Here is a 23,053-nt window from a genome sequence, read left to right as displayed (position 1 = left end):
CTCTTAAGGTTGTGCACATAGAAACCACTTCTGTTAGAAATAACGAATGATAACAGCTACCAGGAGCATGAGTACAAAGAAGTGTGAAGCTTTAGTCTAAATTACAACTAGGTTACAATTATTTATGTACTGTTCAGAGATGATAAAAATAGTCTCCCCTTCTAAACCTAGAAACATCATATTGTACAAAACATTTATTATTTAACTCTAGCTATGCTTATGAATTACCAAAGTTCATTTTACTCTAAAATCCATTTTTGGCCCTTCTTAAATTATGGATAAATCACTGGATTATTTTCAGATTGAAGAGTGTATATTCGGCTTCTTGGCCTTTTGTATAAGATCAAGTGAAGGATTATATTAGACAACTAATTCACCAAAATGTACTAGTATTAATGATTTTATATTATAGAGAAAAACATTTAAGTTAAATCCAGTGCAAGTTGTCAGGCAGTAGTGCACTACTCAATTTCCAAAATGCACAATGACAGATACAAAGTACCCGCTGGCGTCTGAGCCAGATTTACAAGTAAGAAAATTAAGCTTACTAATTTTACCATTTTCTGGGGGAGTGTTTCTGTAGTGAAAACACTATCAAGAATCACAAACCAAGCATTTTAAATGAATGAAATAAAACACTCTGTTTTCAGCAAACTCTGTATTTATCACAAGTATAAAATGAGGCTGTGGAATGAAAAAAAACCAAATATGGATTTCTGGCTCCAATGAGAAGAGGCAACCACACCATAACCCTCTCCGCAATGAATAAAACACCTGCTGGTAGAAATGTCAGCACAATCCTTTCTAATTAGAACGACTTTCAAAACAAACTCGGAGGTACATCACTGAGAATTCACCAGCACCTTATTAGCCCTCGGGACACACTCCAACATACCTTCACAAAAGGCTCTTCGTCAGGTCTGGCACAATACAAAATCTGGATGTCCAAGGGTAATCTTTGGCCTCTCATTGTGAGCAGTGAGAAGTGTGGCTCTCTCTCTAATGAGGAACAAGTTTTCTCTCTACTCTGCTTCCACAGTTACTTGTAGCCACGCTGAGCTACAACTGTTTTCTCAGTATCTAGTTTCCTGCATGATTGAGTTTCTGTTTCCTCAGGAGAAGTTTCAACATTTCTACAGGAACACACCCAAATTAGGATTTAGAGCAAACACACTTCCTGCCAGGCATCGCTGTGAGACTGTAAAAGGACACTTTCACCTTTGAAACGGTGGTTTCCCAACACTACGATAAAACCCCATTGTTCATTTTTTTTTCTTTTCCTTCTTATACTTTTCTTCCTAATCGTCCCTCCAGTGAACCTAGCTTTTCTAGCCCTGCCTTTTCAGAGTTTTTTTTCTTTTTTTTTTCTCCCCCGCCCCCAGCACCTTCTTTAAGGCTAAAGCTCCATTTAAAATGGTATGCGTGATCCCTGGTATAAGCTTGAATCTCAAAGGAAGGATGAAAAGGAGCCTTCAGTGGAGGTAGGCTTCATTACAGTTAGAACAAACGGCATTTCACTTCAATACTATGTCATGTTTGTTGGTGGGAGGGACTTAAAAGAATGGGAAAACATCTGGTTTACATGAGGTTGTGAAAGATGTCATCTTACATGTAGTTTTATAAAACAGTTGGCAGAGTAATACTTATCTTTTTACATTTTGGAATTAGTTTTAATGACTAATAAGCAGGATGAGTCCTCCTCTATACTTCAGATCACATGTCAGGAGGTTAGAAAGAAATACAGATCAGCACTGGATCAATTTTCAGTGATATTTCTGTGATTCTTCCAGATCTGAAGTGGCCTTTCAGTCTTGGGCACAGCTGCGGGGATCAGAGTGTATTGTATTGCTCACACTGGGGGTTATAAAGAAGACTCTAGCAGATACTTAGAGACCAGTCCACGGCCAGCAGAACTGACTCTCAATGCAACAGCCTGAGCACAACCTGGGACAGAATGCCAGCAAGACAACACTCTCCTCTGGGCCCCTGGGACTCCAGGACAGCGGACATTTATTATTTCCTATATGATGGTGGGTGCCAGGTGCTTTGCCAGGCACAGAGACATAAAGCTGCTCACAGTCTCCAGCAGGTGAGGAGACAGTAGAGAAACAATTCTAAATAAATGGATGCCATTCCATGTGATTGTAAAAGGAAAATAAAATCTTGGGATCACAAACTCACTACAAAAAAAGGGAAAATTAAGCTTTGAAACTGAGCCACACAAACAAAAACCATCTTTCCTTTTGTTTCTAAACAGCTGTCTCCCCAGGTGGTCTCCCTCACCTGGACAATGCAAATTAACAGCTTATTTTCACAAGTCGGAAACAAGAGCAGACGAGAAATTGACCTTACTGCTCACCTCCAGACCAATGCATACTGGACTTCTTCCACGACTCTGTTTACTTCATCTTATGTAAAGTGCAGATTTACTGCGCACAAGGCATACATGATTGAGGGTTCCTCTACCCTCTCCTTTGCACATGCAACATTTGGATTCAGTGCACACTAATCAAAGACTCACAAGAAAGTAACCGTTTGTCTCATTTTTTCTACCCTCCTCTTTTCTTTTCTCCTTCCTCTCCAGCCCACTTTTCCCCCTTTAAATACTGAAGCCCTCAAAACCCTCTTTGGAAAAAGTGCAGGCCACAGATCCTACTGTGGCTTGTGTCTCTTTTTCCCTCCCCAACCAGATGCATCCTCAACCTTAGCAAAACAAACCTCTAAATTGATTGAGATCTGTCTCAGGCATCGTTTGTGGTTTATAGGATACAGATGCCAAAATCTACAGCAGACGCTCAAAGGAGGTTGGGGTGACCTGGGGGGTTCTGAGATAGCTTATTCACAGTGGAGATGGTGCTTCAGTTTGAGAGCAAGGACAGGGTGTGAGAAGATGTTCCAGGGACAGGGCACAGCAGGAATGCAGAGATGGATTCTGGGTTCACATTGGCTGGAGAAGAGACAGCAAGGAAAGCAGTGATGAGGAAGGTAGATGAGACAGAAAAGGTAGGAGGAGCAGAGAAAATGAAGAGCCCTGATGCCACGAAGGAGCTTAGAACTTACCCTACAGGTCAGTGTTTCCAAAACATAACTGTTTGGAAATCATCTGGGAGCCTTGAAAAATACAGATTCTAACATTCCTTCCTCCAGACCTACTGAATTAATGTCTCTAGTAATAAGGATCTAGGATTCAGTTTTTTAAAATTCCCAGGTAGTTATTCTAACAGGTGGGTAAGAATCAGCAGAGTCAATAAGGAGGCCACTGAAGCTTTTAAGCACAGAGTATCCAAGCTTGCTTGTATATTTAAATGACAAGTTATACAGCCCCACAGTCCATATGTAAGATCTTTCAACATGATGAAGGAAACATTGGAAATCATTAAATAGTGCTGGAAAAAAATTGACTATTAAAAATATCATCTACCATACATCAAAAAAGCAACTACAGATTGAGTGAAGAGTTTAAATTAGTATTGCAGGGCCACTTATACATGGACACAGATGAATTCAGAACCATGTATTTGTAATGGCACCATTCTCCCTGGTGGACAGGTTCTCTCCAGCAATGCTTGGCTGCCTAGGAGCAGAAAAGTGTGAGGGTGGGTTCATCCAGGATTGCACGCAGGCTAGATGGGTGCAGTAGATGGGAGAGGGGTGGAGGAACTCAGGAGTCCTGGTAAGGATGTGTTTGAATTCATTTACCATCTGTCTAAGCTGGGAAAGAAGAAATGCTAAGTGGGGTTCAAGAGAGCAGCAGAACAGGAAGGAGGGGTAGACCTATTTTTCCTAGTCTCATCTCCCAATTTCCCAGTGCTGCAAGCTTGTTAAGTATTGAGAGCCTATGTTATCCATCATTGTATTTCCAGGGCCCTCGCCTAAAGAAGTACTTGATACATGCTTGCCTGACTGGATGAAGGGAACTGAGGTCTGGCAAACTACAGCTTGTGTATTAGTCCGTTTTCACACTGCTATAAAGATGCTACCTGAAACTGAGTAATTTACAAACAAAAGAGGTTTAATTGGCTCACAGTTCCACATAGCTGGGGAGGCCTTGGGAAACTTACAATGATGGCAGAAGGCAAAGGAGAGGTAAGCACCTTCTTCACAAGGCGGCAGGAGAGCGAGCGAGCGTAGCGGAAACTGCCACTTTTAAAACCATCAGATCTTGTGAGAACTCCCTCACTATCATGAGAACAGCACGGGGAAACCGTCCCCATGATCCAATCACCTCCCACCAGGTGCCTCCCTTGACATTTGGGGATTATAATTATGATGTGATTTGCATGGGGACGTGGAGCCAAACTATATCAGCTTGTCAGCCAAAGCCAGTCCACCACCTGTTTTTGTATGGCACTTAAGCTAAGAAAGATTTCATATTTTTTAAGGGATTCAATAAAAATTAATAACAATATTTTGTGACACATAATAACTATGTGAAATGAAACACAGTCATGCTCGTTCATTTACATACTATGGTTGCTTCTGTTCTATAATGGCAGCTATGAGTACCTGCAACAGGAACTGTATGGCCTACAAAGCCAAATATATTTATTATCTTGCCCTTTACAAAAAAAAATTTGCTGAGCTCTGAACTAAGGCATGGAGCTATGAGTAAGAATATAAGTAGATTCGTCTAGTTTGGTCAGAATGAACTGTGTGCCTGTCTACATAGCGGTGGTGCTGGTGGTGGTGTTTTTTTTCAAACGGAGGAATAAAGTTATTTTCCTCTGTAATTTCATAGGTGCACAGGGACTCTAGTTTCTTACCAGCCTGTTACATGGAATCTGAATGCGAGACTGCTTACTGTACCTTAGGAACTACGACGGTCTAACCCTGCCCAAGTGCTCACCTCCCAGCTCTTGGTTGTTGGCTCACTGAAGAAGTTGTCAATCATGTTCAGTTCTTCCTTCTCCACCACCACAAAGCCTTGCTCTTTGGCATCTTTTCCATAGACATCGGGAGACCACTGAACAAAGAATGTGTACAAATGATCCACCCTGAAAAACACGTTTGTGACAGATGTTAACACCATGTCCACTTTCTTGGCAGGTGCTAGTGTGGACTTCAGTACATAAACCATCTTTTCCCTGCTTGGCAAATCCATTTTACTAATTGGAAAATTTCCCATTATCAAGGTTATCTCTACTTCCATACTCAAAATTAAGAGCCAACAAATAAAGTAAAAGTCCACAGGCACTGCGAAACTGTTAAAACTGTCTTTCAATCTGAGGGAAAGATCAAGAGATGGAATGTAAAACTGAAAAACACAATGAAATATTTATACCAAATATTTTTTCCTCATTGAGTCTTCATTTATTGGATACTTGTATTCATTGAGGAAAAAAATGTAGATCTGAAGCTTTAGCTAGGAACAAAGATAAACAATACTACAACGGGTCTTTATGTAGATCAAAGTACTATTGCATTGTAATTGTAATAAAACATCTTTGACAACTAGAAAGTGTCAGGAATAATACTGGCTACTATTTTAATATTAGAAAGAAATCTAATTTTATTGACGCAGGAATGTTCTTTGCTTCCAACTTCTCTGCTGTCTTATACACATTTACTGAATGAAGTTTCCAAAGTATCTTTCCAGGCTTAATCAATAGAAATATGCCTAGTTCCTGGGAAGAGAATGAGAGCTGTGAAAACTGCAGCTCCTGAAATATCCTCCAAGGTTCATACTATAACCATCACAACAGGAGAAAGGGCAATGAATATAATCAAATGATTCTTAAAGTATCTTCTAATCACTAAATGATAATTTGAATTTGAGGCTACTGTTGGGATAACGTTAACTTATGATTTTTAAAATTTATAATTACATAAAATTGCAATAATATTAATAGGACTAAAACAAAAACAGAAATACCACCGACAATTCTGATATCCTAACAGATCAAACCATTTTTAAGGTTTCCACATTCCTATCTGTTCTTGTCCACATGTGTACATCGTTTATACAGCTTTCTTTTCATTGCCATCAGAGCCAAGCCATAACTGTTGTATTTAACATTATATAATATACTTTTACCACATTGCTAGTCCTTGTAGTCATGTTTAACAGCTACATTTCATGAAGTTAATAAACCATAATTAGCCTGTATTCCTATGCTGTCAGAATATTTAGTTTGTTTGTATTTCTTTAATTGTATGAATGATGTTACAGTAAATATCCATACAGTGTAGGCCTTTCACTATGGTTCGAATTATTTCCTCAAGATTAGTTCCCAGAAAAGGGATTACTGGGCCAAGGGGCATGATTTTATAGCTTGTGATTCATCCTGCCTAACGGCTCTTGAAAGACTGACTAGTTTGCTGTGACGTCAGCATTGCAGTTTGTGTCTTAAGTTTCATAACAAACTTGCTTATCCTTTTAGTTTATATAAAGTTTTACCTGACTCCATTTGCGTTCCTTTCAGCGTTAAGGGCTTGAACATTTTTCAATATTTTCTTCCTGTCTGTAGCTTTTCTTTTGTGAACTGGATTTCTGTGATATGTGGTATCAATGTTTTTCTTTTTTTCAATTTGTGGGAGTCTTTATGTAAGGTGGACATTAATAACTATCAAATGTGTTTCTGAGCTGTTGTTTCCCTTTTTATATTAATCATGTCTTTTCCCCCACAGTACAGACTTACCAATTTTCTTATACTTTAAAGGTGTATTTCTTTACAGAGTTCTCCTTCAAAACATGGACTGTTGTTACCTAAAACAAGGTGTGTATCAGTGTATATGACATGTTACCATTTCTATTACAAAAGTAAATATAGATATTGATAGATACTATGATTGTACATGGGTATGATGGTTATGTTTCAACTTGGTGTGGCCATCCATGGTACGCAGCTTTTGGTCAAACAGCAGCCTTGATGTTGCTATTAAGGTATTTTAAGATGTGATTAACATTTATGTCAGTAGATTCTGAGTAGAGCAGATTATGCTCCATAATGTGGGTGGGCCTCATCCAATCAGGTGAAGGCCTTAAGAGAAAATGACAGAGGTCTCTTAAGGAAGAAGGATTCTACCTTCAGACTTTCTTCAGGCTTGATACTGCAATACCCACTCTTTCCCCAGTCTCCAGCCTGACAGCCTGTCCTGAAAATTTCAGACCTGCCTGCCCTTAACAATCGCATGAGCCAATTCTTTAAAACAGATCTCTATGTATAATACATACATTTTGGTTCTGTTTCTCTGGAGAACCTTGACTAATGTTATACAATAAACTACTCTGAAAGGCTATAAAAGAAACAGATCCAAATGGTTACTTCCAGGGAATGGAATGGGGTGGGAGAAATACATTATATATTGTATATATATCTATGTTTAAATTATTTTAATATTTGGAATAGGTAGTACATTTATATGATTCAAACATCAAAATTATATTTTAAAAGGCATATAATAAGAAGTTTCCTTCTTACATCCCTGTCTACCCCAAGCCCCATAGGTGACCACTTTATTCACTTCTTATGTTTGTAGTGTTTATGTAGATATAAATATGAATATGTATTTTTTGTCTTATTATTATTTGTTGGGAAAAAGCTGAGTGTTGGGAGGGAAACTGAGGCAGGGCTTGCATAATGTCCTTTGGAATGTGTCTAGACTTGCTGGCTCCTTGCTTCTAGCCCTCCTAGGCTCCTATTCCTATTATCTCAAGTAGCAGAACATGTTCCGTATAAATGCTAAGCCATCACAGCTGTAAATCATGTGCTTAATACAACGTGCTCTTTTGACCTCCACATTCTCACCACCTGTTTCTTTGTTGGATTACCAATAAATACCATGGGCTCCCAGAGCTCAGGGCCTTCACAACCTCCATACAATAGTGATGACACCCTAGTGTCCCACCTTTTTATCTCTCACTGTCTTTTTTTTCAATCCTTTGACTCCAATTAGGAGAAGGAAAAAGAGTAAATATACATATAGACTCTTAGTATGCTTACCTAGTCCTCCATGCCCACGCAGCAATATGGAGAGAAAGGGAATTCCTAACTTCCGAGGGAACACCTATCAATCATTAGGAAGCCATTAGGCCCCCAAAATTTTCCTTACCTCTGAATCTACTTCCTCCAATCCCTGCCTAAAGATAATTTTATGGGGAAGAGGATCTGCTTGTGTCTCTCCAGGTGACAATCAGGTGCCTGTGTGGGTGCCCACCAAACATGTGAAGATCTATCATGAGCCACAGCATCTAGTGGCCCACCTGTACAGCACGAATTGAAGGTCTGAAAAGCCTCGATTTGCTTTCTCTATGCCTTCTGTTAATCAGAGAAGGCCTGTTTCTCATTATCAGCAGAAAGTTTTACCTCACGGTAATTAACCAAAGAGGCAGAAACTGAATTAACGAATGTTTCAGCAACGGCATGCCTCCTGGCTACAACCACAACAAGTTTTTGCTTCTGTTTCAGTAGATTTACTAACGTGGGGGAGAGGGTATGCTTGTGTTTTTGCAGGAGATGAACAAACCGTGTGGATGCCCTCAAGATGTGTACGACCATGGAACGGGAGCATGGATCCCAACCATGGACTGGGTTCCCCCAGTACGAGCCATGAGCCACTTGAATCTGATTGCGAAGATGGAACGAAGACCGACCAGAGTCACGATGCTTAATGGACCAATGCTTTCTGACTCAGCTCCTCCCTACCCTGAATAAAAGAGACCCTAATAGTTAGGCAGGAGTATCATTGCCCCTATTCAGCATGAAGAAGTTACAGAAGATGGACCTTCATCCTTCTGCAACCCCTAGGATTAAGGGTCCTCCTGTAAAAGGGAAAGGGGAGGTATGTGGTAAGCATTCAAACCAGAGCGACTCCAGTTTGAATAAGGGCTAAGAAAAATGAAGCTGGATCACTGACTGGCAATAAAGGGCTGCACAGCCTGCAAGTGCCTTGCTCAATTAAAAGAGGCCACCTCTTATGCTACTAATAATGACGTAATAATGATAGTTCCTCTTTTACAAAAAAGAGAAGGGAGGCATGTTGCGAAAAAGCTGAGTGTTGGGAGGGAAACTGAGGCAGGGCTTGCATAATGTCCTTTGGAATGTGTCTAGACTTGCTGGCTCCTTGCTTCTAGCCCTCCTAGGCTCCTATTCCCATTATCTCAAGTAGCAGAACATGTTCCATATAAATGCTAAACATCACAGCTGTAAATCATGTGCTTAACGCAATGTGCTCTTTTGACCTCCATATTCTCACCACCTGTTTCTTTGTTGGATTACCAATAAATACCGTGGGCTCCCAGAACTCGGGGCCTTTGCAGCCTCCATACAATAATGATGGTCCTCTGGTGTCCCACCTTTTTCTCTCACTGTCTTTTTCTCAATCCTTTGACTCCGCTGACTTTGTCACCCCCACGACCTGGTGTTGGGTCTGATCACCCCAACATTATTCTTTATCTTGCTTTTTCACTTAATATATCCTAGATAGCTTTCCAAACCAGTATATAGACAGCTCCCTCATTCTTTATTTTATAGCTACACAGTACTTTACTAACTGGATTTATTATAGTTACATAGCCATTCTCTGGGTTGTTTTCAAGAGTGTACCATAACGAACAATGCTATGATGAATTAAATTTGCATGTGACTCATTTCACATGTGTACAGGCAAAGCCACAGGACATTCTCAGAAGTAGGATTGCATTGTGAAAGCAACAATTCAACTTGTCATTTTCACATATAACCTCACATTCTTCTGTATAGGGATTATATTATTTTTGCCCTCCCACCTGCTATCTCTCTCTCTTCAACCACTGAACTATTTTTGCCGTGTAGAATTAACTTCCCTATTAAAAGCTAACTTAGAAAACATGAAATAATCACTCCAGAGAAGTTTGACAAAAATACAATTATAAATCTTAGTTTTTTCAATACTTAAAAATTTAGTCCATCTTAAATATGTTTTGAAGTAGAGTTGAGAATGAACTATGCTTCACTATAACTTTTGGAAAAGGAAATATATATTATGTGCATAGCCACACTGGATAAAATGTATGGGCATAAGTGGTTCCTAATAGGTTGCTGGCTAGCTGACTTGAGAGAAAAAAGCATGCAGTCCCTAATATCTGAGAACTAGCCTGGTACTATCAGCCAGGCCTCAGTGTTACTAAGAGCTAGCTTAGCATTCACAGCTATGCCCGATGTTTTCCTATTTAACATAATTTTCCAGAACATCAACACTAAATAAGGCCATTCTAAGACCATGATGAATCACAACAAAAACAAGACAACTCTGTAATCAGAGCTGAACACAAACAACACAAACATTATCCAGCCACAAAAATGACCAAACATCTCCCTAATTTGGGTAATGAGAATGACTGTGCTTCCTTCCCAATTATAGCATTAGTCTCTCCAGTCTTCCTTCCTTCTAGATAGGATTTAATAAAATACCCAATCTTAAAATTACCCCTACTTCCTGACAGCATCCCATTTAGAGCAAGGCCCTGCTTCCTTGAATCCTCCCTCAAATCACCTAACACAAACCAAAATCCCATAAGTCCTTTCTTTTTTTTTCTGAGACACGGTCTCACTCTGTCACCCAGGCTAGACTGGAGTGGTGCGATCTCGGCTCACTGCAACCTCTGCCTCCCGAGTTCAAGTGATTCTCCTGACTCAGCCTCCTGACTAGGTGAGACTACAGGCATGCGCCACCACTCCCGGCTAATTTTTGTATTTTTAGTAGAGACGGGGTTTCACCATGTTAGCCAGGATGGTCTCGATCTCCTGACCTCGTGATCCACCCACCTCGGCCTCCCAAAGTGCTGGGATTACAGGCATGAGCCACTCCTTTCTAACATCCTCTTACTGAGGTAACCCATGGTTCCCTATATGGTGTGTGTTCTCCCTCACTGCAACAAGTTAACCTGACTTACTCAATTACAGGTGTGTTCCTGCTGGTCTTTGTCTAGAGGGCATTGCTTCCTTTGACAACACTTCCTGGGCACCCACTGTGTGCCAATGACCCTGCCTTCATGAAGCCTCCCTTCTGGAATGTTAGAGCTGGACACTGGATGGCATTTCATTCAACTAACTTTCCTTAGGTATCAGAGAATGAGGGCTCTGAATGAAAACATCAGGATCACAGCCAGGACTAGATCTCCTGAGGTGGCAATCAGTGTTCTTTCTATCACACTAAAAAGTCCTCCTCTCATTCCACAGTGGTTTCTGAACCACTTCCCAGTTAATTTTCTAGTTACAACACAAGACACATTTTTAAATCACTTTTTGGACCCACTTTCCATTAGGCACTACTCATTTTTCCTCTAACATTTTACTCTACTTTGGGAAAGTCTTTGGACAATCATAGACACCGAGAGAAAAAGGAAATGTTCTGAGAATGCTGAGTTCATGCAATCAAATATTCTTGTGCAAGACTGCAAGGGAATAAAGAATCAATCACAGATTTGGAGTTAAGCTTTCATTTCTTCTTAGACATTGCAAGAAAATGTAAAGTGTGAAAAGTGCAGGTCAATTAAGATTTTAGGGAGAGAAACTATCTTAGCAATTGCTAGTCATTTCCCTTTCTGGTGACAAAAACATCAAGTTGCTCAGGGACATGATTGTACTGTCCTGTTTAATTATGCAGATATAAGTAGGACTTAGTATTCTGGAGAGAGGTATGACTGAGTATACCCTGTTTGATGAAGACCACTCATCATTCCTACAACCCATCGGGAAGGTGGATGGGGTAGTAGGTCAGGGAGAAGGAAGATTTATATAAAGTCTGTAGGATTTCCTGAGGAGGAATCAAACGCCTAATACCATCTCTTTTGAAGATGTCAATATTATTAGAGCTTCTCTGATGAATTAGGGTGGTCCTAGCGTAGATAAGTCCACAGAAAAAGACAACATCCCTTTCTCTATTCCATTGTTCCTGAAGGGAAACTCTCCAAAGGGGTTGGAGAAGTGGTCAGGTCTTGCCATAACCATTTTAGGAGCAGACAAATTGAGGCATGGTGTGCTACTGATTCTGAAACTTAGATCAAGCCCCCTGCCACTGTGGGCATGTTATGGAAGGAAATGGCTGCATGTGCATATGTGTGTGTTTCTTAGGTTTAACAAGAAGATGTGAGATGGAGTGTACTGGGGTGTCAATTTTGGCATAAAGCATTCTTACTTGCTGGTGCCATTTTCTCTAGAAGAAATATCTCGGCCTAGGACAGGAATCTGGGGTGACCAGGTAAGGGGGCATATCCCAAGCCTACTCTTTTGGAACTGCTGGGTTTTCTGTGAGTAGTAAATCTAGGCTCTGGGTTTGCTTGTTCCCAGAGTGGACTATTTTGCAGCAGCCATGGCCAGCCCTTTAAACTGAGTAAGCACAGGGTTTCTTGGGACTTACCACTGGAGGAAGGTTTCTAGAGAAGAGGAAAAAGCACTTTCAATATATCACACAATAGAGGCTTAGAGTCATAAACACTTAACATTAAGCAGAAAAGCAACCTTATGTTTTAACCAATGCTAGTAAAATATACCATCTACCTAAAAAGAAAAGCTGTGATTTCCTGCCTCAAGGACCTTACATTGTACAGTAACTCTATGAGGCATGTATTACTGTGCCAAATTTAAAGTTAAGGAAATTGAGAGTTGGGAAGACTCAATAATGTGCCCAAACACCCATCCCCGGAAACGTTCGAGTAATTCTAAGCTGTTCCCCAACCCCCGCTTTTTTAAAATAAATGCTAAGTCCAAGGAGGTGGGAACATTTTAGTATCTGTCCATAGTCAGATTTCATGTCATAGTATGGGCCAATTACTTCCTTGGCTTTAGGTTTCGTTAATAAATCTAAAGGAGTATTAGTGAGATGTCCCGAGTGGCCCTTAGGGCACATGCAGCCCAGTCCCTGTTATTCCTGCTCCTGCACCTTCCGCTGATGAGGGACTCACAGCACCACCGGAGCCAGCCCGTCAGTGCTGTGCTCTGTGTTTGGGGAGTGTGAAGGGGAAGCTGCCCTGAATGCTTCCCCCATCGCTCAGGTGGTACGCTCTGTCTCTGCAGTCAACAGAGTCGCCCAAACCTTGGGCAGCCTCAGCGGAGGTGAGATGGGAAACCTCAAAGGTACATCTGCAATGGGGCACTCTGCCAGGAAATGCTTGTTCTTCTTTCCTCTGAGATGTTCAGGGCACTGGCAGACTCCTATTTCCCTCAACGGTAGCCTCCCGCATAATATTCCCTCATTCTCTCACGTAGACAGGGCCCTCATGCTATGCCTCTGAGGGAAGTGGAGGAGGAATGAAGAAGGGACATGGCCTGTCCCACAAGAGGATATTAAGATTCATGTAGAATCAATTTGCTTACTTAAGTTCTAAGTCCTCTGGAGACGAGGTGGAAGGAGTCAATGTCCCTCTTCCCAGCTCTCCTTCCGCTCAATTCTCTATCTTTTGTTTAGGTTATTTTTATGATTTACCTGGGGGAGAGGATATGACTTCATAGTTTTTCCTTCTAGGTTAGGGTTGCCTTGTTTATTTAACCTAATTATTGGAATGTTCTTTTCATTCACTGGGTTTTCCTAGTGGGTCATTTCCCAGAACTCAACTCTGCCCTCTGGAAACAGACCTCAAGCTCTGAAATTCCCCTTCTGATTCCTCTGCCTTCCATCTAAACCACATCTTTCTCCTGGCTATACCAGCTATGCTCCCGCCCTGACCCCTCTTCCTCCTCTCTCCCCAGTCTTCAGCCTCTTCTGGGTTCATATACTTTAGGATCTCTCTTTCAGGCTCACCCTCACCAGTGCCCCCTAGAGGTAGGCCTACAGCAGCGATCCTTCTGCACCTGCCCTTCCAAACTTCCCACAGAAACAAACACAATAATCTTTCCAGCTCTTCTCTTGGGATGATGAATGTAGCTAGGTTTGCTTATTTGGGCTTAATGGGTCCACTACAAAGGCAGCTAATCTTGGCTAGGAAAAACCCTCTCCTGGTGCAGCTCCGTACTCACCTGTAGCTTTTTTTCTTTCCTACTCTACACAGTACATATTTAGCCTCTATTTTTTCAAGCTCACCCCACTCTCCTACCTGCCTCCTCTCAGAATGGAAGATTCTCTATGGTACTGTTCTTAAAATGTGTTCCCTCTGCCATTCCTCTTAGCACTCTTTTTCTTCAAAAGGAGTAACTGCTCTTTGACCTGTTTTAACCCTCCTCTCTGTACTTTTAAGGGTCCCACTCCCTGGTGAATTTCCTCAATTATTTCCACCACCCCACCTTGCAACCTTTCCATTCCCCTATCTCCTTCATCTGGATCCATAAATTCCATGCTTGTAATCCCAGGACTTTGGGAAGCCGAAGTGGGAAGACTGCTTGAGGCCAGGAGTTTGAGACCACCCTGGCCAATACGGTGAAACCCCATCTCTACTAAAAATACGAAAATTAGCCAGGTGTAGTGGTGCACACCTGTAAAATCCCAGCTACTCGGGTGGCTGAGGCACAAGAATTTCTTGAACCCAGGAGGCGGAGGTTGTAGTCAGTCGAGATCATGCCACTGCACTCCAGCCTGGGCGACAAAGCAAGACTCTGTCTCCAAAAAATAAAAATAGTAAAAATAAATAAATAATTTTAAAAAAGGGTTCGGATTTTATTTATTCCCAAAGTCCCTCCCACACCTCACTTTCCCTTTAGAGAGTATTGTTGACATCTGGGCCGGCAGATTTCCCAATTCCTTTTCATTCCTGAACTCTTCTATTCTGATTTTGTTCACCTTTCTGTATATGCCCTTTGTTAAATCGAACCTGGCTCCGGTATTTTCTGGAAGGTGGCAGGTTTTAAAATCTTATTCCTGACTGGGTGCGGTGGCTCACGCCTGTAATCCCAGCACTTCGGGAGGCCGAAGCAGGCAGATCATTTGAGGTCAGGAGTTCTAGACCAGCCTGGCCAACATGGTGAAACCCCATCTCTTCTAAAAATACAAAAATTAGCTGGGCATGGTGGCATTACAGGGGTCTGTAATCCCAGCTACTTGGGAGGCTGAGGCAGAAGAATCGCTTGAACCCCGGAGGCATAGGTTGCAATGAGCCGAGATCGCACCGCTGCACTCCAGCCTGGGCGACAAGAGTGAAACTCTGTCTCAAAAAAAAAAAAAAATCTTATTCCTTCCCTCACCACTCTAGTGAAGCTGATCTTCTCAAAGATCATCCACTGTAAACATCAGCAGTATCTCAGTCATCACCCGTTTTAACCTTGGCAGGTCTGTCAATGGCTTTTTGGAAACTCTCTGTGACTCACGCTGTGGTCTGGATGAACCACTGAGCTTCTCTGGGCTTCCACTACCTCAGGACACTAAGCAGGGCTGATGGATGAGTGAACAGAATTACTAGTAATTACTCACCCTGGCTGCTACCTGCTGCTGAAGCAGTGGGTGTGTGGTAACACCCATGAACAGAGAACTGGGTCAAGTACTGGGTCCCGAGAAACCACTAATATTTAAGGAGAAAGCAGAGCCGTCCTAGCAAAAGGCCAAGAAGAAACAGCAGACAGGCAAAATCGAGCTCATAAAATGCAAACCTGAGCATTTCACCTAACTGCCTGTAATGTTTTCCCAATGTCTCCTCATAGGTTTTGGGATAAATGTGACCTCTTTGGGGCTGCCTGGGAGCTTTGTTTTGCACCAGTCTCCAAAATGCAGCCAGTGTCCATTCTGGCTCTGTGCTCACACTATTGCTTTCTTTTTAAATTAAGAATCATGGCAAAGGTAAGCCCAGTGAAGTGTCTAAGGCTGGGGTAGGGGAAGGCTTCCCAGGGGCCATGGTTAAACTGGGTGTTGAGGGAGGCAGAAGAGTCCATTACAGGAGGAAGGAGAAACAGCATTCTACTGGAGGGAACCCATGCAAAGACATGGCATTGGAAGACCAGGGGGATGCTGCGGTGAGGTCAAAGTGGACATGGCAGAGCAAAAGGAGGACAATGTCATCAGGTCACTGGTGATTTCTGACAAAGAATTCTGTAAAAAGGACAGAGATGCAGGATACCCAGGCCCTGCCTCAAGGTGCTCAGGTGGTGGAGAGTAAACAAAAAAATGTTAGCACAGTGCCAACACAACAGCCGAGGGGCATCGGAGCTGGGATGTTGGTGTTGAATAGGAACTCAAGAGGCAGGGAAGGAATTCCTGAGAGGAGGAATAAAAGAATAAGACTTACCATTTGCTTAATGGAAAGGTAGGAGATAAGAAGAAAGAAGACAGAGCAGGTGGGTCACTAGGTCACAGAAAGTCCCAAGCATAAGATAAAATACTTGGAACTCAGCCTGTGGCCACTGTTTCCTGAAGTGTGGTGGGGCAGTCCCAGTGACTTCAGAGGGTATGCAGAAGAACATATTTTAATACTCATATGTACTTAAAGGGTAGTGGCTCATGCCTGTAATCCCAGCACTTTGGGAGGCTGAGGTGGGCAGTTCATGAGGTCAAGAGTTCGAGACCAGCCTGTCCAATATGGTGAAACCCCGTATCTACTAAAAATACAAAAAAATTAGTCGGGCATGATGGCACACACCTGTAATCCCAGCTACTTGGGAGGCTGAGGCAGAAGAATTGCTTGAACCCAGGAGGTGGAGGTTGCAGTGAGCCGAGATGATGCCACTACACTCCAGCCTGGGTGACAGAGCAAGATTCTGTCTCAAAAAAAAAAAAAAAAAAAGGAGTAAAAATAAGTACTACTAGCATATTATTTTTCTGATTTCACAGATATTGCTATTTAGGAAAAGACTAAGTAAAAAAAAATTACTATTTAAATCCTTTAAAGACAACCATTAAGTAAACAGTAGTATAGATGGTAGGCAGATCTAGGGATATTTGTGAGGGAGGGAATGTATGTGAATAGCTGAAGCTGCCATAGGAAACCACAGGCACAGGGAGGCCATGCGTTCATAGCTTTAGCAGGAAGAGACATGGACAGATCTGTGCTTGAGAAGGACTGCTGTGGAGCCAAGTAGGGAAGGCCAGGAAGAGACAGGATCAACTAGAAATAAAGGCCTTGTTGCCATGGCTGCAATGGTGATCCAGGCAGGAGATGGTCAAGGCCAGACCCCAGGTGTGGCAGAGGGCATGGGAAGAAACCTGCCATACATGCTCTGCCAGGCACAAAATCAACCCATCTAAAATCTGGCCCTCACCTTTGTTTAGGTTTTCTGTTTAATTACAAATTTGGCCTTAATCAGATTTCTTCATACACCTCAAAGGTCTTTATCCTCAATACAAGGCTCCTTTAGGGATTTATCCCAAAGGAGACACCATATTCAAATTACAAATCCCTGTTTAGCAGATAGAGTTGTCATCTCTAAAGAAGAAATTCAAAGAAGGTAAATGATAGTTTCTTGGAAGGCAGCACCTAACTCAGGCAACAAAGCACAACAGATTGAAGGAGAGGTAATAGCAGCAGCAGCAGCAACTAATTTTCATTTAATACATGGGCATGCTCATTTATTCTCATTATAATCCCGTGAGGTAGGCACTATTATGATCATTCCTATTTAATCCATGAGAAACAGATGCTTACATAGATTAAGTCACCCAAGGTCACATAGCATTTTAGGGGTGGACCTGGGACGAACACAAGGTCAGTTCATGGTCTTAAACAATATGCTTTACTATTTCTTTTAGGGTCACTTCCACTGTCCTGGTTTTGCTAGTTCATAAAAGCCTGTCACTGACAAAGCTCCAGGGCTTAAGGATTGAAAATCTGATGAAAAATTGAAGCGTTGATGCTTGAAACAAACCATATTTCTACCTACCATTCATGCCTTAGGTGTATGGACTTTAGGTAAAATTACAATCTAGTTTACTGAACAAGATTCACTACTAGTTACGGTAGGATTTAATTTACTGTTGCTTCCCTTCCATCCCCACTTAAAAAAAAAAAAACATGGCTATGAGTTAAAGTTTAAAAAGCATACATTTCTAAGTCAAAGACTTGAATTCCCAAGTTGGTTCCACCTGTTACTAGCTGGAGGTTTTGGGAAAGTTCCTTAACCTCTCTGAGCTTCCGAAATGAAGATAAGAAAACTTGGCCCACCCTATCAGTGTTTGGATTATTAAATATGCAAGGAAGTTCATTCTACTTTTGGACAGATCTTTTAGAAAGTCTCTTCTACATGAGGATCTAAAATCTTGCTGATATAGACAGGAGGCAGAGAAATACTAGGTAAAAAAGGGTGGGGTCTCTGCAAGGGTTCCACCCTCAAGCCTGGACCTGTGGCCCTAAATGAGAACTTCACATCCCCGTTTTTCCCCCTAAATGTTACTTTTTGGCCTGCCACACCCCCTACCCTGCACCCATAAAAACCACAAGCTCCACTGGCAGAGAAGCAGAGTGGCTCAGCAGAGGAAAGATGAGAAGAAGCGCCTGAATGCTGAGAGGAAAAGAGGCAGCTGGATATTGGAGAATACAGTCAGAGAGAAGTTTGGTCGGGGACGGTCGGAGGAGTTCAGCCAGGTCTGGCCAAACTCCAGGGGAAGAGTATCTTCCCACTCCATCTCCTTTCCAGCTCCCCATCCCACTGAAAGCCACTTCTACTGCTCAATCAAATCTCCACATTCACCATCCTTCAAGGCCATGGGACCTGATTCTTCCTGGATGCTGGACAAGAACCCGGGTACCAAGAGGGCAGGGTGAAAAGGGCTATCACCCTGACTCTCCACTAAGCTGGTTTAACACTTAGTCATCCATGGACGGCAAATGCTAAAAGAGCACTGTTTGTAACCTATGACCTCTGGGGCTCCAGTGGTCGTGGGCAACCCCTAGGTGCTGCTGTGGGCAACCCCTAGACGCTGCTATGGGCTGGTACAGGGTTCATTCCCACTGGTGCCCAAAGGCACCCGCCCCAGCTCCTGTACCCACTCACCTGCGTGCTCCCCCTCCTGCAAGGGGTTTGAGTGCAGCAGCTGAGTAAAGGTGATATCCCTGTCGCAAGTCCCACAAAGGGGTCAAGGGAACTCTCTCATCTCATTGCCATTTACATTGTTGTAAACCAACAAACGTAATCAAAATAACCCAGAGCAGTTAAGGAATTATTGCCCTATCAAAAGCTGCATGATTGGTAGGAAAAGAAACTGGGGGTACACACAGCAAAATATAATCCCAAAACTCACTTGACTTAAAATTGATAAGCAGGAACCATTAAACAATTTAATAGCTATTACATTAAAAACATAATTCAGAGTATATTATGGCACAGAGAATGGGAAATACTGAAAGAGGACATGTAAAGAAAGGAAAAAAGAATGTGCCCTAGAAAGTACTGAAACGCATGTGCATGCAGTTTCATTGGTCACTTGTATTGTCCATCATAAATTATTCAAATGCATGTCTGTCTAAAACTTCTGGGGGTTCCATTCTGAAAACAGCTACAGAAGCCCAGTAGGGCAAAGCAGTTTTCACCACAGAGGTTGCTGCTAGAAAACGACTGCCTTTAAAAATCCAGTCCTAATGGCCTGGCTGGAAATTCTCATGTGAAAAAGGTAATTTTCCTTGCACTGTAGGGCCTCTTCCAGTTTCAGTATTCTAAAACTCCAAATTAAATCAATGGTTAGTAATACCCAGGTATAATGTCCATTTTTAAAGGGTCTTAGTGTGTCTATAAAAAAAAACCCAAACTTTATTTATTTACAAACCAACTAACTACTCTTCTTTGAATCTAATGTACAACAATGTGACTATAATTAACAATGCATTGTAGACAGGTCCTTTTTTGCTAACGAGTGTTCTTACCACACATACCAAAAAAGAAGAAAATGGCAACTAACTGTGTGGTAATGAGGATGTTTAATTAGCTCCATTGTGATGTATATTTCACAATGTACACACACATGAAATCATCAGGTTGAACATCTCAAAAATACATAATTTTAGGTTGTCAACTCTATCTCAATAAAGCTGGAAAGAAAAATACTCTTTGGTTCACCAAAAATAATAGGAACGCTCTGTTGAGAAAGCTCAAAACAGCAGTTGTGGTTATAAAAAGGATTACTTGAAAATGAATAAAAACTTAAAAGTTTATATTAATATCAATGCCAGAGGCCTCAGGCTGGCAGCCCATAGCGTGGATTCAGAAGTAAATATGTTTTCTTTGCTCTGCTCACTATCTTTAAAATTAAACAGTGGACAATACTTAACAACTGGGGAGATTTAATATATTTAATCGATATTTCGGCTTCCTTTTTGAAAAAGATGAGAAGATGTAGCAACACCCCATGCCCGTGTTCCCGTTCCCACCTAGCTACAGAGGTCCACAGCCCCTACTGGTAGAGAAGGAGCTCTATAATTAACCCTGGCCTCATGCTTCCTTTACTCCCATTCCACAGCCCCTGCAGGCATTTAGGTTTGCAATCATTACTGTTTCTGCATACTTACTCCCAAACACTGTGTGCAGCACCCATTGGCAGGGATTAGTCTGCAGTGGAAATGGACCCTCAGCTATTCTCCAAAGCTACTTGTCTCAAAGCTTGCTCCGCCACCAGAAAGCACTGTGAAGAGCTCACTTACAAAGAAGATTATTTTTTCATGAGCTTACGTCTGACTGTAGAGTGAATGATTAACTCAAGGTATTTGCCAAAGCTGGTTACTGAAGTTACTGGGGGGTGGTTGCCTAAGAGGGTGTTTTTGGAGGGTAATGAATTTCTGGAATTTTCAGTTGATGAAAAAAAGGTAAAATAATCAGGAAGGAAGAGCAAGCAGTGTCACTTTAAAACATAAAATAATCAATAATTACATATTTGTTTAGGGGTTTTCCAAAATTCATACTAAATAGGAAAACAAGAAGACAATTCTTTCAGGGATGTTTTGGAGATCTTGTTTGGGAATTTTCTTTACTAGTGACTTTCAACTTAAAGAATCATCATAAAATTACAGTATAACACATTGGTAAGTGGTACTTACGAATCACAGGGTTTGTATTCTGATATATACCTGGTATGGCTGAGTAGGACCTCAGTTGTTCCAGCAAGTACAGTACTAAAAAATGTTCAAGATTATGGTCTTCTTGGCACCAGGAGTCATTAAAGATTCCAGGTTAGCTGTGATCCCAGTAGAAGCAAGGTGACTTTTGATCAGAAAATTCCACATTAACTATGGTTAAAGATTTCATGCTAGAAAACTAGGTCAGTTTGTAATTCCTTTAATTCATCCCTTATTTCTAAGAAAAGGTGCTGTTAAGAGCATTTTGCTGTCTTCATGAAGGTCCTTAGGATTTGAACATCTTTCCATTGTAAAACAAGTTTAATAGGGAATCAATTTTATTTTTTATGATTGTTTCTCATTATAAAATAATTCATGCTCACTAAATGCATGTGAATAGAATATTTAATGGCAGAAAAATACACATTTTTAAGGAAAAGCAATTTACATATACTATATATGTATGATCTATATAGTATTATTACATTAATCCATGCATTGAAAGAAAGGCTAAAAGGCTATACAGATAAAATGAATTGTAGTTAGTTCTCTGTAACAAAACTATGAGATTTCAATTTTCTTCTTTTTGCTTTTCTGTATTTTCTAAATATTAGTCTGTATAATTTTAATTATAAGAAATAACAAATACATTTTTTATTTATTAGATTATAAGCTCATTTATTCATGAACCCATCCAACTAATGTTTAGGAATATGTATTATAGGCTGGGCACAATGGCTCATACCTGTAATCCTAGCACTTTCATGAAGGGTTTTTAAAAATACAGAAGGGGTTTAGACATCAGTCCTGAAGGCTTAAGATATTTTTGTGGGAATGAAACAAGATCAGAATAGTTTTTTTTAGAAGATTATCATAGACATATGGTACAAAATAGGTTTTAAGAAGAGGAACTAAAGAATAGGAAAGTGTTATTTTCAAGTACTACATTCACAATCAGAGTAGCACAAAGTCAAGAAGGGCATCAATTTGTTGCCCAATCTGCTCTCTTAATGCTCTCTGATTTAGCTCTGGGCAAACTGATAGCTGAGGTAGTGGGTTAATTTCTTTGATTTTCCTCTTTGAGTTTTTAAGAGTAGAAATTCTCCTTGGGATGATGAAGATAACATGGGATGATCTTTGTAAAAATATGTGCTCAACCAGAATAATCTGATGCTTTTATAATGTTGCAATTCAGGCACCTGAATGACATCAGGGTCCAATGAAGCTTAGCACCCATAGTTTTAAAAATGAGTAAGATTTCAGATGGATGGCACATCATGAAAAGCTCAGTACTCATGACTTTCAGGCTTTGCTCTAAATGTTCCAGAACCAAGAGTGAATAGTTTAGAAAAAGAAAAAGAAGATAGAAAGAGAGTTGAAAAATCCTGACTATGATCGGTCATCAACTAGTCACTCCTAACAATAAAATATAGCTTTTGTGGCCAAAATGTTACTACATGGTCTTAGTATGTATGGATGCTACTACTCAACATGTCAAAAAGGGGCTGGGCATGGTGGCTCATGTCTGTAATCCCAGCACTTCGGGAGGCCGAGGCAGGCGGATCACTTGAAATCAGAAGTATGAGACCAGCCTGGCTAAAATGGTGAAACCCTGTCTCTACTAAAATGCAAAAATTAACCAGGCATGGTGGCAGGTGCCTGTAATCCCAGCTACTTGGGAGGCTGGGGCAGGAGAATTGCTTGAAGCCAGGAGACGGAGGCTGCAGTGAGCCGAGATCATGCCATTGCACTCCAGCCTGGGTGACAAGAGCAAAATGCCATCTCAAAAAAAAAAAATGTGAAAAGGTAAATACATCCCAATTTGCATTTACTATAGTAAAGAATTTAAAGCCAACAGAGAGATTGAACTAACATGTCTTTAAATATATATTGATATGAAAGTAATCTCATAAAATCAAAATGTGATTAGAGATAAAGTAAAAATTAAGTGTGTGCTATTATGCCAATTCCAGGAAAAATAATAGAGAATAGAAAATAAAACTAAGAAATCCTTAAAGAAGCCTATTTAGGGAACAAAAACTATGAGCTTAAGGCTCTGCTCTACACAGAGCTAAGAACTAAGTATGAAACATATTTAACTATGAAACATCTATTTTCTAACCCATTGCTTGTTCATGGGACTAGCTTTCCATTGAATATCCTGGGGGAAATGTTGAC

At 41.0% G+C, this 23,053-nt stretch overlaps 1 protein-coding gene across 9 annotated transcripts in view; it reads right to left on the bottom strand.

The window, feature by feature from the left end:
* The window catches only part of NCOA7 (nuclear receptor coactivator 7), a 146,958-nt gene that overhangs the window by 10,784 nt on the left and 113,121 nt on the right, over nt 1-23,053 (bottom strand). For 8 of the 9 annotated variants that reach the window (XM_034962810.4, XM_034962808.3, XM_063605449.1 and 5 more), the window contains one exon: nt 4,847-4,994. In XM_034962810.4, coding sequence (XP_034818701.1) covers nt 4,847-4,994 — 148 coding nt within the window. Of the gene's footprint in view, nt 1-895; nt 4,730-4,846; nt 4,995-23,053 lie in introns of those variants that run through there. The other variant, XM_008952958.6, reaches the window with a different exon arrangement.

This window comes from Pan paniscus, chromosome 5 (genome assembly GCF_029289425.2).
Source record: "Pan paniscus chromosome 5, NHGRI_mPanPan1-v2.0_pri, whole genome shotgun sequence".
Classification (NCBI taxonomy): domain Eukaryota; kingdom Metazoa; phylum Chordata; class Mammalia; order Primates; family Hominidae; genus Pan; species Pan paniscus.
Note: the sequence above shows the minus strand (reverse complement) of the source record. Positions and strands in the feature narration are given on the sequence as shown.